Source organism: Equus caballus, chromosome 18, assembly GCF_041296265.1.
Source record: "Equus caballus isolate H_3958 breed thoroughbred chromosome 18, TB-T2T, whole genome shotgun sequence".
NCBI classification, from domain to species: Eukaryota; Metazoa; Chordata; class Mammalia; order Perissodactyla; family Equidae; genus Equus; species Equus caballus.
In genome coordinates, this window is record NC_091701.1 from 15,523,305 (window position 1) to 15,544,710 (window position 21,406).

The window sequence follows — 21,406 nt, forward strand, 5'->3', positions numbered from 1 at the left end:
ATATTAATACTGCATTGTGCTCATTCTACTCAGAAGCACAATTATTTTAGCTATATAAATTTTTGGAAAAGCCAGTTTTGATTTTTATTAATATTATCTTTAATGAAATACATAAAAGTAGGGAAAATTCTTACAAATTATGCTTTCACATATTCCAATGAAAATAATCTGGAAATATATATATATATATATAAAATATATATATATATAAGGGCTTAGGAATATTTTACTTTTGATGCAGGAATTACAGATCTGTTAACCAAAACTAAAAAATAATCCAAAATAATATAAATAAGCTTTCTGTACAGTGACATCTATAATTACAACACATTGTCACTAAATTGAACATTGAGACATAATGGTTAACTATGGACATCCAGTCAACTAAATATTAATCTTCTAAAGAATTGTTTTTCAAAACTATTTAGCATTATGGGAAAATTATACTTTAAAATTTAAATTTAAAATATCAAGATGTAATACTGTAGTTTACATAAAATTATAATGGTGTTTAAAAGGAGAATACAGGAGGAAGATATATGAATTACATCTACCTTTATTTTTTGGAATTACTTTAACAAGAATCACTTTTGTAAATGAGAAAAAAATCACTGCAATATTTTTAATGACAACTATCACTTTCTATATATGAAAATGGCCTGAAAGCACTAATTTTGTAGCCTGGTCTCCAGTTAACGGTTTCTATCTACATACTTATTGTGTAAGAGAATGAAATGTTTGAGAAAATTTACTAATCTCATTTAGTAAGATATTTAAAATAGATAAATAAATTCTCGGTCCGTGGGGAAGCTCTCAAATGGTTAAGCTTAAGCATCCAGTACAGCAAAGGGGGTCTTCCTGACTGTCAGCTGCCACGCTCTCTGTGCCTGTCATTTCTCCCTTTCCTGGCGGTCAATTTTAAGTGGAATCCTCCAGCATGTCAAAGGAAGAAAGAGAGGGTAAAAAACCATTGATGTTGGAATGCTCTACTGTTTATACTGTAAATTATTGTACTATTTTTGGAGGGCCTATTTGGCACTCCGTATCCAAACCTTAACAAACATATATGTACGCATATGCTTTGCCTAGGTAGCTTTTGACATCTGGAGATACATTCTAGTGAAAAGAATCATAAATAAGTATTTATGCATGGGGTGTTTATCTCTGAATAATTTCTAGTAACAAAAAATAGAAATAATTTCAACTATGATTAAAGTTAATTCACTTAAATACAGTATAGTATATCCACCTGAGAGAATGTTGAACAGCTATTAAAATCTCATTAAACAATAACATGAAATGTTAAGAATGCTGTTAAATTATGTGAGAAAATGCTCATAAATTATTCTTTAAATGTTACAAATCTATGTACGTGCTTTGAGTGCAATCTTTAAGAGAAAATGACATTTTTAATCTAAAAAGGAATTGGAAATATATACACCAATATATTTACAGTGTGAGAGTGTGGGGTGATAAGATAGTGTTTGATTTTATATACTCCTTTATTCAGTTCAGAATTTTACAAATTTTTGTAGTATGTATATACATAGATACATACATACATATATGTCAGTATGGCCATTATAAACAATACATAAAGGAGCTTTTTGGTTAGCTATTAAATTGAGGCAAGGGAATTGAAACTATTTACTGAAATTGTGTGTGTGTGTGTGTATAAACTTAGGTGTAAATTGTATTCATCTAAGCACTGACCTCTGACTCATTAACAAAGTAAATTAATTTTAGCCACGTTGCCAAAATATCCATAAATAATGGTGAAATCATTTCATTTCTCACAAATTCTCTGAACTGCCACCAGAATAGATCAAAATGCTTTCTACTTCAGTGAAAGCTTTGTAATAATCTCCATATAGAAGAGGAACAAAGTAAACACCTCTGCTCTAAGAAGCTGTTCTGAACACTTTAGAAGTAAGGCGTTAGACTGCATGTCAGCAGCTGATTTAATTGAGGGATAGAAGGTTTTTCTTCCCAAGACTTATAAAGAAACTTTTGTTAGGTGCTTAAATATCTCAATTTCTACATGCCAACATCATCCCCCCAGCCCTGCCCTTGCCAATCCCACACTTTTTAAAAGACACTATTTATCTTCTTAATTTGTTGAATACGCTGTCTTCTTCTTGAAATTGTGTATTTAAAGATGTACTATACATCTTTCCTTATCCTTCACTGTATCTTATAAATATTCACAATTTGTATGTCATTTTGACCACCAGGATTTTTACACAGCTTCTTGAATATAAAATAGTGGGATTTAAAAATTCAGTAAAATGTCACCGTCAATTGTAAGATTTGGAAAGTGTGATTTATTTTTTTGGCGAAAATATCTTCCTAGTATTTACGATAGTAAAGTTTACGAATACCCAGCAAAAGTTAACCAGGAAAGCAATTTGCTAGTGAAGTTCCCTCCAGTTCACATAAAAAACAATTCCCTTAATTCTACCTGTTTGATATAATCATTTTAATAGTTGGATATAGAATCACCAAAAATTTTATTCATATATAAGTGCATATATTTATTTAGAATGCAAATGAGATCACACTATACATTAGTTTATAACCTGTTTTTCCAACTTAATGATATACTATGAAAATTAATCTACATTTCTATCGTGGAAATTATATATGTTCCAAATAATTTATTTTTGCTTTGATTAAAATTAAAGTTAAAATCATGACAATTATTTTAATAGTACAGAACTTTAAGAAGTGCTAAATTTTAAGCTATTGATACAAGATTTTAAGAATTCAAGGCACTGAGCTGCCTGATATAAATACATATATAGATAATGATAAAAGTTTGAAAATATGCATAAGACTTGAAGGTTTTGAAAACATAAAAGTGTCCATGCTGCTTTGGGATCTTTTGCCAATTTATACTTACTCTCTAGTTTCTAAGTATGAAAGTGATTCTCTGCTAGTTCGTTTATAAAACTCGCATAGAAGATTCCAATTTATCCACAATGCTTATCTTCATAAACTGTCTCCTACCTGTGAGACTAGAATGTTTATTTATTTGATTTTGAGGAAAACCTTATTTGTCATGAATATTTGTTACCGGAAATTAGATTCAAATTGACTCATTAATCTTGTCAAATTTAAACTGCTTATTGTGAACTTACAGATTTTTTTACAATTAGATAAACTGTATAAACTGTTAATATGAATTTGAAATTTAGAGGAAAAATAACCTTTTCCCCTACTTTTCACACTTCTTTTTTTTTTCTTTTGAGGAAGATTAGCCATGAGCTAACATCCACCACCAATCCTCCTCTTTCCTGCTGAGGAAGAGTGGCCCTAAACTAACATCTGTGCCCATCTTCCTCTATTTTACATGTGGGTGCCTGCCACAGCATGGCTTGATAAGCAGTGTGTAGGTCTGCATCCAGGATCTGAACTGGCAAACCCCAGGCTGCAGAAGCAGAGCATGTGAATTTAACTGCCACGCCTCTGGGCTGGCCCTCTTTTCCCCTATTTTTAGGAGAAAATCCTTAGAAATATAATACAGACACTATGTCTTTGACAACACGTAAAAAATCTATTTTATCCTGGCTTTTAAAACCTGCATGGTTTTCCTTGTGAGGTGTGTCATAATTTATTCAACTACTCAAATTTTGATGGACATTTAGTTTGCTTCGAGTATTTAAAACGTTTATAACACATTAAAAATACGACTTGTACAACAAAAGTAATATGTATTTGTTGAATGAAAACTCTTCTCTAGATTGTCCTCAGGTCCTTGAAAGCAGGTGTTGGGCACTTTTCATTTATTAAATTCTATAACCCAAGACCCCCTACTCACAGCACACGTGTGGCTCACTAAATTTTATGGAATGTTGGGACTGTTTGGTGGGAAGGTACAGCTTGAATTTATGGCTATGGATAGGGATCCTCTTCCTAAAACGTCCCTGACTTAGAGATATGGCTGGACTTCACAGGCATTAACTGTAGATTCAGAATGCACAAGAATTGAGCCTTCCTTAACGTGATGGCGATGAAACGAAACCACAGAAAGAAGCGGGCACTTACCTGGACCAGGAACATAGCTATGTGGTGAAATTCTCCACGGCCCCCTTGCTTAACAGGAACTGTCATAAAGAATTTGCTGCCATCTCTAGAAAACACAGGCTCCTCATTCTAAAACACAGAAGTGCATATAACAATCTGAAAATGGCATGTGAAATTTGTGCTGTCAACTATTGCTAATTCATGCTTGGATTAGACCAATTATTGATTTAGAACTAGTTTGGAAAATAGTCAACTTACTTAAAAAATAAGTGTATGATAGTGTTTCTTTTAAAGCGAACTCAATGATGCATCGCGTGTATGTATGTGTTTGAATGGTGGGAAGGATGGGGAAATTTCCTGAATAGTGGATAAGAAAAATTCACAATTAGACTAAAGCTACATTTTAAATTGGTTCAAAAAAGAACTTTCATAACCTTACATAAGATATGATTCTGTTTAGGAATTTATCCTTCAAAGATAAGCGAAATGTGGACATCTGTACCAGTTTATCAAAGTAATTTGTTTAATTTAGAAAATTTTATAAAACACAGTATTTAATATATTTTTCTGAAATCTTTCACTCAGCAACTCTAGTTACTTGAAGATATATTTCCGATGATGGATACATAAATTTTCTGAAAATACAAAAACCAAAAGGAAACAAAATTGGAAAGAATTCATTGAAAGTCATTTAACTGAAATTTCCCATCCTTACTGCTCACCCCTCCACAAACACGCAAACACAAATGCCCATTTGATGATTTTTTTAATTAAACTCTAGTGGCGTGTTAAATCAATAGAATTACTTTTGAAAATTATCTGGAGGCTATACATATAGATTGCCTTCTCACGCTACAGGGGAAACATTAAGAAAATGGATTTACCTAATAAAACATTGAGCTCTTTCCTATTGAATTAGTGAGAGTGATTATAGTATGGCGTAAAGCAAGGCTTGGATATGGTTTCCTCTGTAGGTCTTTAAATGGTTTACAAGCCCTTTGAGATGATCTGGCCCTCCCTTCTTTTTCTCATCTCATCTTCTTCCTTTCTCCCGCTTCCTCATTGTGCGTGCTCCTGCTCCAGGGCCTTTGCACTTTTTATTCCCTTTGTCTGGTTCTTTCTTGTATCTCTTTCATATCTCTGCTCTATGTCATCTTATCAGTGAGATGTTTCCTGATTACCCTATATAAAGGGTGATCAAGGAAGTCAGAGCAGCCAACTGTATCTGAATCCCTCATCCTCTTTTACCTACTTTCTATTTTTTTCCGTAGCAACTAACACCACCCAACATATTATTTATTATTCAATCTTCTTTGTGTATGAGTGAATGTGTGTATATATGCATGTAGGTAGGTAGGTAGATAGGTAGGTAGGTAGTGTTCCTCTAGAATGTAAGCTCCGTGAGGCAGGAATCTTGCATTCTCCCCTGCTGTAACTCCAACACCTGGGACAGTGCCTGTCACACCAATTGTGTTTAATGATTATTTACTGAATGAATAAGTAAATTAATAAGTATTTTAATAATCTCAAGAGTCTGATTTTAGCTTCATTAGTAATATTCATTGATAGAAACACAAGGATAATATTTTCCTTGTCTACTTCATGGACACACATGAAAATATAAAGCCATATATGTGATAAATTTAAAACTCTGAAGTAGTACAATTCAGGCATGGGAAAATTGCATCACTGGGAATATACTAAATACTGACAAGATACTTGACTGAGTGAATCACAACTTTCAACTATGATAGACTCAATAATTCTGTACGTTCCACTGAATACCCTCTGGGATATTTCTCTCTTTGCCTTTGCACATGGGGTTTCTTCTGTCTGGACCAATCTTTCTGTCTTGCTTTTTGTGCCAAATCTTACCAATTTTTATAATTGTTTAAGTAAAAAACGTTTTCAAATTTCTGTAAAGAGTCTCTCTTAGTTAGGAAATCTCTCCTCAGAGATCCTAAAGACCATCCTGTATTTATCTCTATCATGAGTTTCGATGCACTCTATTACATGGTCACCTTCCTTCGCTAGGCAAGTAACGTTCAATTTTATCTTTTTAGCTCTATTTTCTAGGACACAGTAGGTGTCCTACTCATAATTGATTAGGTGAATGCATATGCACAAGGGGCAAAAAACTTTGTTATATATATCACTTTATCCACCATATTAACTCCAACTATTAGCTCCTCCCTCACTCAACATTCTCCCCTTGTGCTTTGCTCCAAAAATAAATTGCCTTTTTGTGGTATGAGGATATCTGAGCATCCTACTTTTTATATTGTACCCCCTCCTCCAATTTCAGCACCTTAGAAATGGTACTATAATTGAAATATATTGCTGAGCTTAAAACCTTCCCCACTAGACAATAACAGGCTATAAACATGCAGCTCTAATCAGACCCTTTCCTACGATCAAAGAAACTGAAGCCAATCTCATTGTCCACTTTCATGACCTTAAGCAAGTCAGTGTTTATGATACACAAGGCAATGAATTGGACATACCAAACTCTATCCTTTGACCAAACATTTTGTACACTGCTTATCCTTCTCTCTGTTCTTCCTACTATCCAGAAAGTGAGCATATTATGATTGTATTAAATTTCTAATCGTCCTTGAAAATTTGCTTCATCTCATTACTAATACCATTCTTATCCTACAAATTTCATCAAATTCTGAGTATTTCATGAAATTCTCTTAGAGCTTCTGGAGAAAATGTCAACTGTGACAAGCTACCATCTTATTTTCTTACTGAATAATTGATCACTGGTTTCTTTGCTTAAAAAACACTCATAAATTTGGGATTTAAAATGTAGATAACACAATCCCCAAAGAGCATGCTTTATGTTGATATATGTTAGACTATTACGAATGTCACTGGCAATAAAAATGGTAGCAAAATAGGTTTACTAATGCAGATCAATTCAGAATATATCAATATTATGCTGTTGTTTTTCATTGTTTTTATTTTCAGTATGCAACCTCATTTTGTGAGAGTCCATTATTGGTTACAAAATCAAGGATTTTTTTCCCCAATTTCATCTTGCACATTGACTAAGATTAAACAGATTATATTAATATGTATCAGTAGATAGATAGATAGGTAGATAGATAGACAGATAGATAGATAGATAGATAGAGAGATAGGCCTATAGTTGAAACAAGCAATGGTTTTGCCCATTCACTGTCCTTCTTTCTCTTTTTCTTTCTTTATTTAACAAGTATTTATGGTACTTTTCTTATGATCAGACTCTATATTTGACATTTGGTTTACAATGGAGAACAAAAAGATAAATATACTTCCTCTCTTTGTAAATTAGTAAAAAAAAATCACAGAAATAATTGTATAACTGTTATACAAATATTACACTTGATTTTAAAACAACTTTTATTGAAGGACAGGCTCTGGTTAGAATGGTTGGAGGAGGTAACTTCTTAAGCAGGTGATTTAAGCCGAGGTTTGAAAAGTGAGCAGCCTTCATGTAAGAAGGCAGTTGAGAAAATTTTGTTTAGAAGGAATATTTCATAGAAAGACACTGTGACTGTGTGGGCTAACATGCCTAGAATGGAGAAAACTGGCTAAAAGACGGAATGGTGCAGAGCTGGAAAAGCTTTCAATTTAATTCGTTGTGGACCCTTAAAGTATGTTGGTCTTTATCTGTAGAACAAAGGGATAGATAAAAATTGTTTTAGTCGTGAGAGTGGGAGTATGATGATAATGTGGATGGTGACAATCAAATACATATTTTGAAAAGTTTGCTCAGCCAGCCTGCAGTGTGGAGAATGAGCAGACTGGCTGGTGCCTAGGGGATTAAGAGTTCACCAGTTAAGGAGGAACTGGAGTATGTGTAGTTTGATCCTGTATGGTGTTTGTGAATTGCAGAAAAGTAAACTGACTTGAGGTCTTTGAAAGCAAAATCAAAGAACTTGGTGATGAATAATATATGCAGTTAAGGATGAGAAAATGTTCAAGAATGACCACTAGGTTTATGATTTTAATAGCTGGGTGGATAATTACGGCCTTGACTCCTATGATAAGAAGACAGAAAACTGACTAGAAGAGGGAGATGTTCAGTTTGGACCTGTGGAGCGTACAGCTACTTTTATACATTTAGGAGGAGATGCCAAGCATGAATTTGGATGTTTCAGAACTCAGAGAAGTGGGTTGCCTGGGCTATACATTTGGAGGTCTCATTATACGAATGGTAATTGAAACCACAATATGCGTGACATCTAGGGAGAGAATATAAAATAAAAGATCACTGTAAAGAACAAAAATCCAAACCAAACAAAACACTTCCCTCTGCAGGAAGTAGTGATGGAGTTAGTAGCAAAATGGGTTCAGCCATATTTGGATAATTTACTCATGTTTCCTTCTAAAGTGGCCAGTAGGAGACCATGTTATAGAGATATTTGGTAGTTATTCTATTGTGATCGTCTCATTCCAGCTTCATTTTTGTCACAAACTAGCATTGAGAGCTAGGATACATCTAAGGAAAGAAGTGTTCATCTGAATAATCTCCATGTAACCAATTTATGTGGAGGTTTGCTCAATTTTCTGGGCAATTTGAGCAATGCTGATGGTTTCTAGTTTTACGGCTCACAACTTTTTCTCTTTCATCTACACAAAAGTTTACTTATACGAATGATCCTGAAATGAATCCTGGTAGTTCTTCAACTTACGTCCTATAAAAACCAAAAATAACCTTTTCACAAACGATGTCATCGAAAGCCCAAGTAATAAATATTTTAATGCAAAAGACTCAGTCAAATACACCAAAGACTTTAAGGCATATTACTGAAATAATTTTTAAGAGAAAGTTATATATAACAAATGGGTGAATAGGATGGGCACAATGGCCAAAACGTGACATAAAGAGACCACCTACGCCATACCTGTTTAGAGAGCCATGTATCTGATGTCATCTCGTATTTCTGAAACAAAACAATTAACTGTGTTAAGCATCTAAAGACCAAAATGAACATGCATTGATTTAACTTTTTTTACACTGTTATCCTTTAGGCATTTTATTTCTGTCGTTGCTGGTGAAATACCATGAGAGATCCCTTGTCATTATTGATTTAAACGGAATGAATAAGTAGGGAATTGGGATTAAATGATAATTTAATTATAAAGTCTTTTCCTTGGTAAGCTCCTTCAGAATTCCCAGTGGTAAGTCACCAGGGATAGAAGACCATTTTCCAGCTCTGTTTGATTACCTTATTCAAACTATTTTGAACCATTAGACATTGTGTCTTTTCACTTCTAAGCATCATCAGGAACAAAAATATTAAGTCCTTCAAGAGAACTGGGCAAACAGCCATGAATAAAAGGAAAAGGTGAACATTCTGTCAACATTCAATGTACTCTTCATCATAGTCACTTTTTTCCCTTAGGGAAAAACAATTACAAATTTGAAATGGCAAAATTGTATGTTTCTTTAAAATAATCTTGCAAAGGATAGAACCAGAATTATATTTCAAAAAGCAAAATTAGACTAATTGAAGCTCAAGTTAAATATATGCAGATAAAATAAATTTTAATAATGCTGTTTACATGTAGTAACATGAAATATTTTGTAGTTTTCTGGAAAAAATGATTCTATAATAGAAGTATTCAAATGAAGAAAACTAAATCACAATATATTAAGGATTTGGCATATATGCAGAGGTACTCATTTCAAATTGTAAAGAATAATATTTATTTATAGTTTTTTTGAACCAGTTTCCCTTTATAAAGTCATATTATTATTACATTATAATTGACCACTTTTTCTTTTCTGGGTGTTTTTTAAAAATAGATTTTTCTCTATATGTAGCATCAGGGAAACATCTAACTAAATCATTCTTTGATTTCTATTCACAAGTCAGCAATAACCGTCCTTGATATCGGTAAAACACACACAAAAACATATTGATGCCACTGCTCTTTAGTGTCACTAAGTTTTGCTAGGACCCGTGAGAGTCCAAAATTTCACATGATTATTTGTCGTCTTATTTCAATTTTAACAGAAAGTAAAATTTTTTGAACTTTACAAAAAGAATAGAAATGTGATAGAATATAAATAAGCTATCAAATCAAGATTACGATAGAGTTCCTGTATCTATTTTCTATTGAAGCATGTTAATATGCCCATGCTGTTACCTAGAAGGATTATCCTTGTAAAGAGAAGATGACAGGCTTTCTCTAACTAGAATATACACATGACAATTTTTAAATGACTTAGCAATCAGCTGAATAAGAAACCACCCAGAACACTTTAACAAACAAATAATGAAATCCTAGTTAGTCTACAAGCTAGCCAAATGAAAGAGTGATGAAAATAAATTTTCTAATAAATACAAATTAAATGTGAAGAGCATCAGTCAAACCCAATAAGTAAATGGCCAACTCATCTGCCTCATTTCCACCTCACTCCAATTAAAGAGAAATTTCTTTCTCTGTATTTCTTTTATAGGCCATTTAAAAACAATGTTTTAAAAATATTGAAGTGTAATTTGCAAATAGTGAAATGTACAGATCTTAAGTGTATATGATGAGTTTTGACAAACTTATTAAGGTTCCATCGAGATGTAAGACCTTTCCATTTCCACACGTTTCCTCATGCCCATTCCCAGAGTTTCCAAAAAGCCAATTGCTCTTCTGAACTCTTTCTCCGTGGATTAGTTCTGCCCATTTTAGCAATTCAGGTAATTGAAACTATGTATTATGTACTCTTTTGTGGGGGGCTTCTTTTATAACACGTTTCTGAGATCCATTGGTACTGTTGAGTGTATCAGTATTCTGTTTCTTTTTAGACAGCTGAGTAGAATTCCCTTGTATAGATACTCCTCATATTGTTTATCCATTCCTTGCTAATATACAATTGGGTAGTTTCTTTTTAGCTATTGTGAAAAAATTTTTCTAAAGATTTTGTTTTCTGCTTTATCTCCCCAAACCACCCCTCCCCCCCGCCCCGCCCCGTACACAGTTATATATCTTAGTTTCAGCTTCATCCAGTTGTGGGATGTCTAAAGATATTTTCAAAAGTTCGTTGGTGGACACAGGTTTTTATTTTTTGTACAAATATCTAGGAATAAGATTACTGGGTATATATATATAACATATATATATATAAATATGTTTTTATATGTGTGTTTAACTTGAAACTGTAAAATCAGTTTTTAAAGTTGTTGTATCACTTTATACTTCTACCTACAAAGAACGAGAATTTCAATCCTCCACCTCCTCGTCAACAGTTAAATCTGTCACCCTTTTTGTTGCTGATGTTCATTTGGTTTTTTTTTTTTCTTTGCCTTTTGGTGAGGAAGATTGGCCCTCAGCTAACGCCTGTTGCCAAACGTCCTCTTTATTTTTCTCCCCAAAGCCCCAGTACATAGTTGTATATCCTAGCTGTAGACCATTCTAGTTCTTCTTTGTAAGATGCCAGCACAGCATGGCTTGATGAGCAGTGTACAGGTCCACGCCTAGGATCCGTACAGGTGACCCCTGGGCCACAAAGCAGAGCATGCAAACTTAACCACTAGGCCATGGGGCCGGCCTCTGTTGCTGATGTTTTCATTGTAGTCATTTTAATAGTATGCAGTGCTACATTGTTATGATTGAATCTATGTTTTCCTAGTGTCTAATCATGTTGAGTGCTTTTTCATGCATTTATTACTTCCTTAAAAGTATCTTTTCACACATTTTGAATTTTTTATTGGGTTGTCACTTTATTATTGAGTTGTATATATTTCTTTGTCAGATACACATTTTACAGAATATTTTTTCCCAGTCTGTGGTTAGCTATTCAATTTCCTAACCATGACTTTGATAACAAGTTTCTAATTTTGATGATGCCAAATGTATTATTTTGTTATTTAAGATGAATGATTTTTTACCTATTCAATATTGTGAAGTTATATCCCATATTTTCATCTAGAAGATTGACAGTATTAGCTCTTAGATTTAGGGCTGCAATTTATCTCAAATTAATTTTAGAATATTGTATGAGATAGATGTCAACCATCATTGTATTTTTCATTAGATTATTGATTGCTCCAGCACCATTTCCCCCCACTGAAATGTTTTGGCACTTATATTGAAAATCAATTGATCACATAAATATGGATCTATTTCTGGAAACTCTACTCAGTTCAATTGATCTATTTGGGTTTCCTCATGCCTCTACCACAATCTCTCAGTTTTTGTGGCTTTTTAGTTATTCTTGAAATCATTTAGTGCAACTTCTCCAACATTCTTTTTCTTTACAAGATTGCTTTGGCTCACAAGGTCTTCTGCATTTCCATATACCTTGTAGAATCAGCTTGCCTGTTTCTACCAAAAAAAGTCTGCTGGGACTTTAATTGGCATTTTATTGACACCATAATTCAATTTGCGTAGAACTGACATCTATAATATTAAGCTTTTCAATTCAAGAAATAAGTTCTACTTATTTAGGTCTTCTTTAATGCCTTTCAGTAAAGTTGTAGTTTTCAGGAGTGAAATTATGCACATTATTTGTTAAATTCATCCTCATGTATTTCATATTTTAAAGATTTTTATGGTGTTTTTATTTTCCATCATAATAATATGAGTATATTGATATATATTTTATTGCTTCTTAGTTATTTTGAAACAAGTGCAAACTTACAAAGAAGTTAAAAGACCAGTTCCAGAAACATCTACATATCCTTTAGACATGTTCCTCATTTATTTGTATTTTGCTCCGCTTGCTTTATTCTCTCTCTCTCTCTCTCTCCTGTTTCTAAATCTTTTGAGAAGAAAGTGGAAGTGTATTTTTTCAAAATCAATTAGAAGCTAGGAATATAATTTTTTAAAACAATTTGAAAGCAATTTTGAGGCATTGTATCCATTTACTCCCTAATAATTCAGCAAGAATTTCTTTTAAAAATCACGACATTCTACATATTTACATATTTTTAACAGTAAAATGGTCAAAATCAGGAAATGGAACAAATGGTTGAAGGTGGTATCTTGACTTGTGAATTGGGACCTATTCTAGTATTTTTTTGGTAGATTTCTTACTTTTTATGTTTATGACAATACCACCTACAAATAAAGATAGTTTTACTTCTTCCTTACCGATTATCATGGTATTCATTCCTTGGCAAGTTACTCTGGATAGAGTCTCTAACAAAGTTTGCATTAAGAGAGTTAGAATGTATATCTTTTACCTTATTGTTGATCTCATGGTGAACAAGGAAAGTGTTTCACTATTGAGTATAACATTTCGGGGGGTATTTTGTGGGTGTCCTTTATCAGCCTGGGGACATTACTTTCTATCCATTTATGTTGAAAGCTATCATGAAGGAGTATTGAGGCTTGTCAATTGCTTTCTCTTCATCTACAGAGATAGTTATTTATTTTTCTTCTTTTTTTCTGTTAAAATAATAAATTACATTGACTGGTTTTCAATATTAATCCAATTCTAAATTCCCAGGATAAACACCATTTAGTCATGATGCACCGTACTCTATATTGCAAGGGATGATATAATAATATGCTTAAGGATTTTTTTGTTCTCTCTTGTAACATTCTTGTCTAGTCTTGATAAGAGGATTATGTCACCCTTATAAAATAAAGCTGAAAATTTCTCTTCCTTCTCCACTTTCTGAAGAATGTAAGAATGTAGAATTTATTCCTTTTTCCCCCAGTTTTATTGAGATATAATTGACATATAACACTGTATAAGTTTAAGGTGTACAACATAATGATTTTATATATGTATATATTGTGAAATGATTACCACAATAAGTTGAGTCAACATCCATCAATTCATATAGCTATAAATTTTTTTCTTGTGATGAGAACTTTTAAAGTTTACTCTTAGTAACTTTCAAATATATAATACAGTATTGTTAACTACAGTTATCATACTGTACATTACATTCCAGAACTTATTTATCTCGTAACTAGAAGCTTGTACTTTCTAAACACCTTCACTCAACTCCCACCACCCCCAACCACCACCTCTGGCAAACAGATCTAATCTCTGTTTCTGCAAGTTTGGTTTTTTAGATTCCACATATAAGTGAGATCATACGGTGTTTGTCTTTGTCTGATTTATTTCACTGAGCTTAAATGCCCTTAAAGTCCATCCAAGTGGTTGCAAATAGCAGAATTTCCTTCTATAATGGCTAAATAGTATTCCACCGTGTATATCACATTTTCTTTATCCATTCATCCATTGATTGACACTTGGGTTTTTTTCCATGTCTTGGTTATTGTAAATAATGCTGCAATGAACATGGTGATGCAAATATCTCTTCATGATAGTGATTTCATTCCCTTTGGATATATACCCAGAAGACGAATTGCTGGATGATGTGGTAGTTTTATTTTTAAGTTTTTGAGGATCTGCCATACTGTTTTCCATAGTGACTGGACCAATATACATTCCCACTACAGTGTACAAGGCTTCCCTTTCCTCCGCTTCCTTGCCACCATTTATCTCTTGTTTTTTTGATGACAGCCATTTTAACAGGTGTGAGGTGATACGTCATTGTGGCTTTGATTTGCATTTGCCTAATGATTAGTGATGTTGAATACGTTCTTATGTGCTTGTTGGCTATTCGACTGTCTTCTTTGGAAAAATGTCTATTCAGGTATTTTGCCCATTTTTTGATTGAATTATTATTATTAATATTATTTGCTATTGAGTTATATGAGCTCTTTGTATATTTGGCATATTAAGCCCTTATCAGATATATGATTTGCAAATATTTTCTCCAATTGCGTAGGTTGACTTTTCATTTTGTTGACGTTTCTTTTGCTGTGCAGTAGTTTTTTAGTTTGATTTAGTTTATTTTTGATTTTGTTGCTTGTGTTTCAGATGTCATATCTAGAAATTCATTGCCAAGACCGAATTAAAAAGTTTTCCCTATGTTTTCTTCTAGAAGTTTTATGAATTCAGATCTTATATTTGTCTTTTTGAGTTAAATTCCGTGACTGGTGTAAGATATGGGTCCAATTTCATTTTTCTGCATGTGGTCATCTAGTTTTCCCAAAACTATTTGTTGAAGAGACTATCCTGTTCCCATTGGATGTTCTTAGCTCCCTTATCAAATATTTGTTGACCATATATGAGGGAGTTTAATTCTGGGCTCACTATTCTGTTCCATGGGCCTGTGTGTCTGTTTTTATGCCAATGTGATACTGTTTTAACTACTATATCTTTGTAATATAGTTTGAAATCCAACAGTGTGATGCCTTCAATTTTGTTCTTCTTTCTCGTGATTGCATTGGCTACACAGGGTCTTTGGTGGTTCCATATAAATTTTAGGATTGTTTTTCTCTATCTGTAAAAAATTCTGTTGGAATCTTGACAGGGATTGCACTGAATCTGCAAATGGCCTTGGGTAGTATGGACATTTTAACAATATCAGTTTTTCCAATCCATGAACACAGGATATCTTTCCACTTTTTTGTGTGTTATTCAACTTTTTTCATCAATGTCCTATAGTTCTCAGTGTAGATTCTTTCACCTTGTAACTTAAATTCATTCCTAAGTATTTTATTATTTTGGATGCTATTGCAAATGGAATCATTTTCAAATAATTTGTTGTTAGTGTATAGGAACACTATTGATATTTGTACATTGATTTTGTATCTTACAACTTTACTGAATTCATTGATTAGATCTAATAGTTTTCAGTGGAGTCTTTAGTATTTTCTATATACAAAATCATGTCATCTGCAAATAGAGACAGTGTTACTTCTTCCTTTCCAATTGTGATGCTTTTCACTTCATTTCCTTGTCTCATTGGTCTTGCTATGACTTCCAGTACTATGTTGAATAGGAGTGGTGAGAGTGGCAGCCTTATCTTGTTCCTGATCTTACAGGAAAAGCTTTCAACTTTTCACCATTGAGTATGAAGTTAGCTGTGGGTTTATCATATATGGACTTCTGTATTATGCTGAGGTGCTTTTTATATTCACTTTGTTGAGTATTTTTATTATAAATGGATGTTGGATTTTGTCAAATGATTTTTCTGCATCTATTGAGATAATTTTTATGTTTCACTCTGTTAATGTGGTGTTCCACATTACAGTACTGGTGTACCAATTACCAGATGGTTTGCTGGTATTTTGTTGAGAATTTTTGCATCTACATTCATCAGGGATATTGACCTGTAGTTTTCTTTTCTTGTAGTGTCCTTGTCTTGCTTTGGTATCAGGGTAATGCTGGCCTCATACAATGAACTTGAGAGTGTCCCCTGATCTTTCCTTTTTGGGAAGTGTTTGAGAAGGATTGGTATTAATTATTCTTTAAATAGTTGGTAATATTCACCATTGAGGCCATCTGGTCCTGGGCTTTTCTTTGTTGGGACATTTTTGATTACTGATTCAATCTCCTTACTAGTAATTAGTCTGTTCAGATTTTCTACTTCTTCATGATTCAGTCTTGGTAGGTTGTATGTTTCTAGGAATTTGTACATTTATTCTAGGTTGTCCAATTTGTTGGTATACAATTGTTCATAGTAGTCTCTTATGAACCCTTGTATTTCTGTGGTATCAGTTATGTATCTTCTTTCATTTATAATTTTTTAAAAAATTTAATCCTATCTCTTTTTGTCATGGTCAGTCTAGCTAAAAGTTTGTCAATTTTGTTTATTTTTTCAAAGAACAAGCTCTTGGTTTTATTAATTGGTTCTACTGTTTTCCAGTTCTCTATTTCTTTTGTTTCTGCTCTAATCTTTATTATTGCCTTACTTCTGCTAATTTGGGGCTTAGTTTATTCTTCTTTTTCTAGTTCCTTGAGGTGTAAAATTAGGGGTTTTTTGAGATCTATCTGTTTTCTAGATGTGTGTGTTAATAACTATAAAGCTCCCTCTTAGAATTGTTTTTAATGATTCCCATAAGTTTTGGCATATTGTGTTTCCATTTTTGTTTGTCTCAAGATAATTTTTTATTTTCCTTTAACTTCTTCTTTGATTCATTGGTTGTTGAATACTTCTTTGTTTAATTTCCACATATTTGTGAATTTTCCTCCTGTTATTCCTTTCTAGTTTCATACCATTGTGGTCAGAAAAAGATACTTGGTATGATTTCAGTTTTCTTCAATTTGCTAAGACTTCTTTTGTGGTCTAACATATGATCTATCCTAGAAACAGTTCCACATGTGCTTGAGAAGAATGTGTATTCTGCTGCTGGTGGGTGGAGTGTTCTGTATATGTCTGTTATGTCCATTTGTTTTATAGTGTTATTAAAATGAACTGTTTCTTTGATTTTTCCCTCTGTATGCTCTATCTATTGTTGACAGTAGGGTAGTGACATCTCCAACTATTATTATATTGCTTTGCTTTCTCTTTTTAGTCCTGTTAGTATTTGCTTTATATATTTAGGTGCTCTTATGTTGGGTGCATAAATATTTACAATTATTATGTCTTCTTGATGGATTGAACCCTTTATTTTTACATAATGACATTTTTTGTCTATTGTTGCCATTAGCTTAAAGTCTATTTTGCCTGATATAAGTATAGTTTCTTCACTTCCTTTTGTGTATCATTTGCTTGAAATATCTTTTTTCATACGTTCGCTCTCAATCCATGTGTGTCTTTAAAGTAAAGTGAGTCTCTTGTAGGCAGCATATTGCTAGATCTTTTTTTTTAAATCCATTCAGCTATTCTATTTCTTTTGATTGGAGAATTTAATCTATTTCCACTTACAGTAATTATTGATAGACAAGGACTTACTATTGCCATTTTTTTAATTGTTTTCTAACTGTTTTATAGATCCATTGTTCCTTGCTTCTTATCTTGCTGTCTTCTTTTGTGGTTTGATGACTTTTTGTAGTGGTATCCTTTGACTCTTATATCATAATCTCTTATGTAACTACTACAAATTTTTCTTTTGTTATTGCCATCAGATTTACATAAAATATCTTATATTTATAACATCCTTTTTTAAGGTGATAGCAACTTAGCTTCAATAGATCTCTGTTTCTTTAGAGTCAGATAGCAGAGATTTATTAATTTCCTTTGGTGGTGTCATGCTTACCTGACTTTCTTGCAATCCTTGATTCCTTACATTGGTATCTGGGCATTTGAGTAAGTGATGTCCTCTTCCAAACTTCACAGGTTTGCTTTGGCAGAAACAGTCCTTCACCAATCAAGTAGCTTGGGGCTGTAAAGAGGTTAGCTGGTAGAGTCCTTAAAAAGGTGGAGCTTGCTACTGGAGTCTGTTTTTGAGTGAAACCACTGCTCAAGCTCTGAGGTGGAAAGGTGCCACTGACTGAGAATAGTTAGATAGGACTGGCTTGATTCCTTGCCCCAAGTGTGGCTATAGAATGGGCTCCACTACTTCTTGGATTCTCTGTTCAAGCTTCTTAGTTGGGTGGGACTGGGTAGTATAATGAGCGGAAGGCTGGACTATGAATTACCTTCCTTACCTGAGCAGGGTGGCAGAATGGGCCACAAGGCCAGCACAGCTCATTGTTTGGGGACCTAAATTAGGCAGAACTGCACACTGAGTTCCCTGGCAAGATGGGCCACTGACTTTGCTCTACAGATGGTCAGAGCCACTGGTCAGGTTCTCTACTCAAGTGCCACTGTTAGTGAGGATGTAGGATGGGTTACACAGCATCTTGGATGCTCTGATTAGGTTTCCTGTTTGGGTGGCCTAGAGGCTGTAGTCAGCAGTGAGTGGGGCTAAGAATTAGCTTCCCTGCCTGAATCAGGTCACAGATCAGCTCCAAAGGTTGGCAAGTCTCTTTCTTTAAAGACTGATCAAGACAAACTACACACAACACTCCCTGTCCAGATGGAGACATTAGCTTGGCTCTGCTGAAGGGAAATCCACTGGCTGGGCTTTCTGCTCAGGTGCAGCTGGGCTACATAGCTTTCTGGGTCATCTGGCCAGGTTTCCTGGTCCAGCAGTGCGGAGGATTGCCCTCAGTAGTAGGTGGGGCTATCAGTTAGCTTTCTTGCCTGGGCAGCGCTGCAGAACAGGCTTCAGCGCTGGCCAAGCTCACCTTTTGGGTCCTGTATCAGGCAGACTACATACCTAGTTCACTGACCAGATGAGACCACTGTCACTGGCAAAGCTACTGGTTTGAATTTCTATGTGGGTGCCACTGGGAGGATGAACTCTGTCTGTCAAGATCTGAGTGTTGGTTGCTATAAGCTCTGTCTCCCTTCTCCATCACAATTTGATCTCCCGAGGACAAACCCCACAGATTTCCTCCATGATCCTTATGAGGTGAGACTCGAGTGGGCCTCCTAGGAAGCAACCCACAATGCAGGTGGAGCTGGATGGCCATCTTGGGATCTCTTTTTCTCACTGGAGAAACTGTAGGTCTTCTTGTTGTGGCACTGTGCTGGCCTAGGGGAGAGGCAATGTGGTCAAAGTGTGCCTGTTCCTCGTCCCCTTCTAATGGGGTTCTTCACAGTCTCTGTGGTCTAGGGAGTGCTTCAGCTTCACTCCCAGGTTCTGGGATTGTCACAACCAAGTCCTGCTTATGAATAGTTGCTGGTTGGTCTTCTTGTGAGAAGGACCGAAGTCTGGAATGACCTACGTTGCCATCTTGATAACTTATGTCACTGCTGTTATTCCTTAAATTGTTGATAGAATTCATCATTGAAGCCACTGGATCCTGGAGTTTTCTTTGTGGGAAGATTTCTAATTATGGATTCAACTTCCCTAATTGGTATAGAATTATTCAAGTGCTCTTTCTCTTCTTACATTAGTTTTGCTAATTTGTGTCTTTCAAATATTTTTTTCATGTCATCTACTTGAGAATTTATTGGCATACTACTCCCTTTTTACCATTTAAATATTTATAAACTCTATAGTGATGTCTCCTTTCATTCTTGATATTGGTAATTTGAGGGTTTTTTTCTTCCATAGTATAAATAAGGATTTATCAATTATTCATGCTTTAAAGAAATAATTTTTGCTTTAATTGGTTTTCTCTATAGATCATTTTTTGTTTTATTAATTTGTGCTCTTATATTTATTATTTTATTCCTTCTAGTTACTTTGAGTTAAATTTGCACTTCTTTCTTTAGTTTTATAACTTGGAGTTTTATCATTGATAATACCTTTTTCTTTTTCTAATATAAGCATTTAAAGATATAAATTTCATTTTAAGCACCATTTTGCTTCATGCATATGTTTTGACATTTTGTGTTTTCATTATGTTTGAGTTTAAAATAGTTTTTAATTTTTCCTGTGACTTGTTCTTTAACTTATGAGTGATTTAGGCGCATTAGTATTTTTTATTTTCCAAATATTTGTTGATTTCCCAAGTATCTTTCACTTACTAATTTCTAATTTAATTCCCCTGTGGTCAAACAATATACTCTATTTGATTTCAATTCTTTTTGATTTTAGACTTGTGAATATTCCCTTTGCACTTGAAAAGATTGTTTATTTTGAAGTTGTCAGATGAAATGTTTTCTAAATATCAATTTGGTTAGGTTGTTGATAGTGTTGTCCAAATCTTTTGCATCCTTACTGATCTTTTGAATACTTACTTCATCAAGTACTTTGAAAAGAATACTTACATCTCCAAGTATAATTGTTTCTAATCCTTCTTTAATTTTGTCATGTTTTGCTTATGAATTTTGCTTAAGTATTTTGAAGCTTTATTATTAGATGCATGTGTATTTAGAATTGTTATATCTTCCTAATCAATTGACACCGTATCATTATGAAATGACTCTATTAATATCTGTAATATATACTGTTTTAGTTTAAGTTATCAATTACCTTTCAGAAAAATTAAAGACTAGAAAGTATTTTATTTTATTTTATTTTATCACATACTCACCATTTGTGGCATCTTTCTTTCCTTCATTTAGTCTGAATTTTCATCTGATGTCATCTCTTTGAGTTTGAATAACTTCATTTCATGTACAGATCTACCAATGATACATTATTTCAGTCCTAATTTACCTAAAAATATTTTTTTGTCTCCCTTTTTGAAAGACATTTCCATAGGACATAGACTTCTAGTTTGACATTGTTTTCCTTTAAGTCCTTTAAAAATGTCTTTCCATTGTTTTCTGACTTACACTGTTTCTACGAGACACAGACAGTAATTCTTGTCATTGTATTCTCCAATATGTAATGTGTTTTTCTCTCTGGCTGCTTTAAAATTTTTTCACTTAATCTTGGGTTTGCAATAATTTGAGTAAAATGTGCCTAGGTATTTTTTCTTTGTCTTTATCCTGTTTGGGATATGCTAACTTCTTGGATATATGGGTTAATGGCTTTTCCTCAAATTTGGGATATTTTAAGTCATTAGTTTCTAAGTATTTCCTGCTTAAATATCTCAAGCCTGGCCTTCTGTGAATACATGTTTACACGTATACCAGTTAATATTGTTCTACAGGTAATTGAGGCTTCGTTAATTTTTTTTCAGCCCTTTTTCCCT

General features: G+C 33.6%; 1 protein-coding gene across 4 annotated transcripts in view; it reads right to left on the reverse strand.

Moving 5' to 3' along the window:
• The window catches only part of DPP10 (dipeptidyl peptidase like 10), a 1,231,994-nt gene that overhangs the window by 65,987 nt on the left and 1,144,601 nt on the right, over positions 1-21,406 (reverse strand). For all 4 annotated transcript variants that reach the window (XM_070241800.1, XM_003363234.5, XM_070241801.1 and 1 more), the window contains 2 exons: positions 8,922-8,960; positions 4,048-4,155 (listed from right to left, as the gene is read on the reverse strand). In XM_070241800.1, the coding sequence (XP_070097901.1) occupies positions 4,048-4,155; positions 8,922-8,960 (147 nt within the window). The remainder of the gene's footprint in view (positions 1-4,047; positions 4,156-8,921; positions 8,961-21,406) is intronic.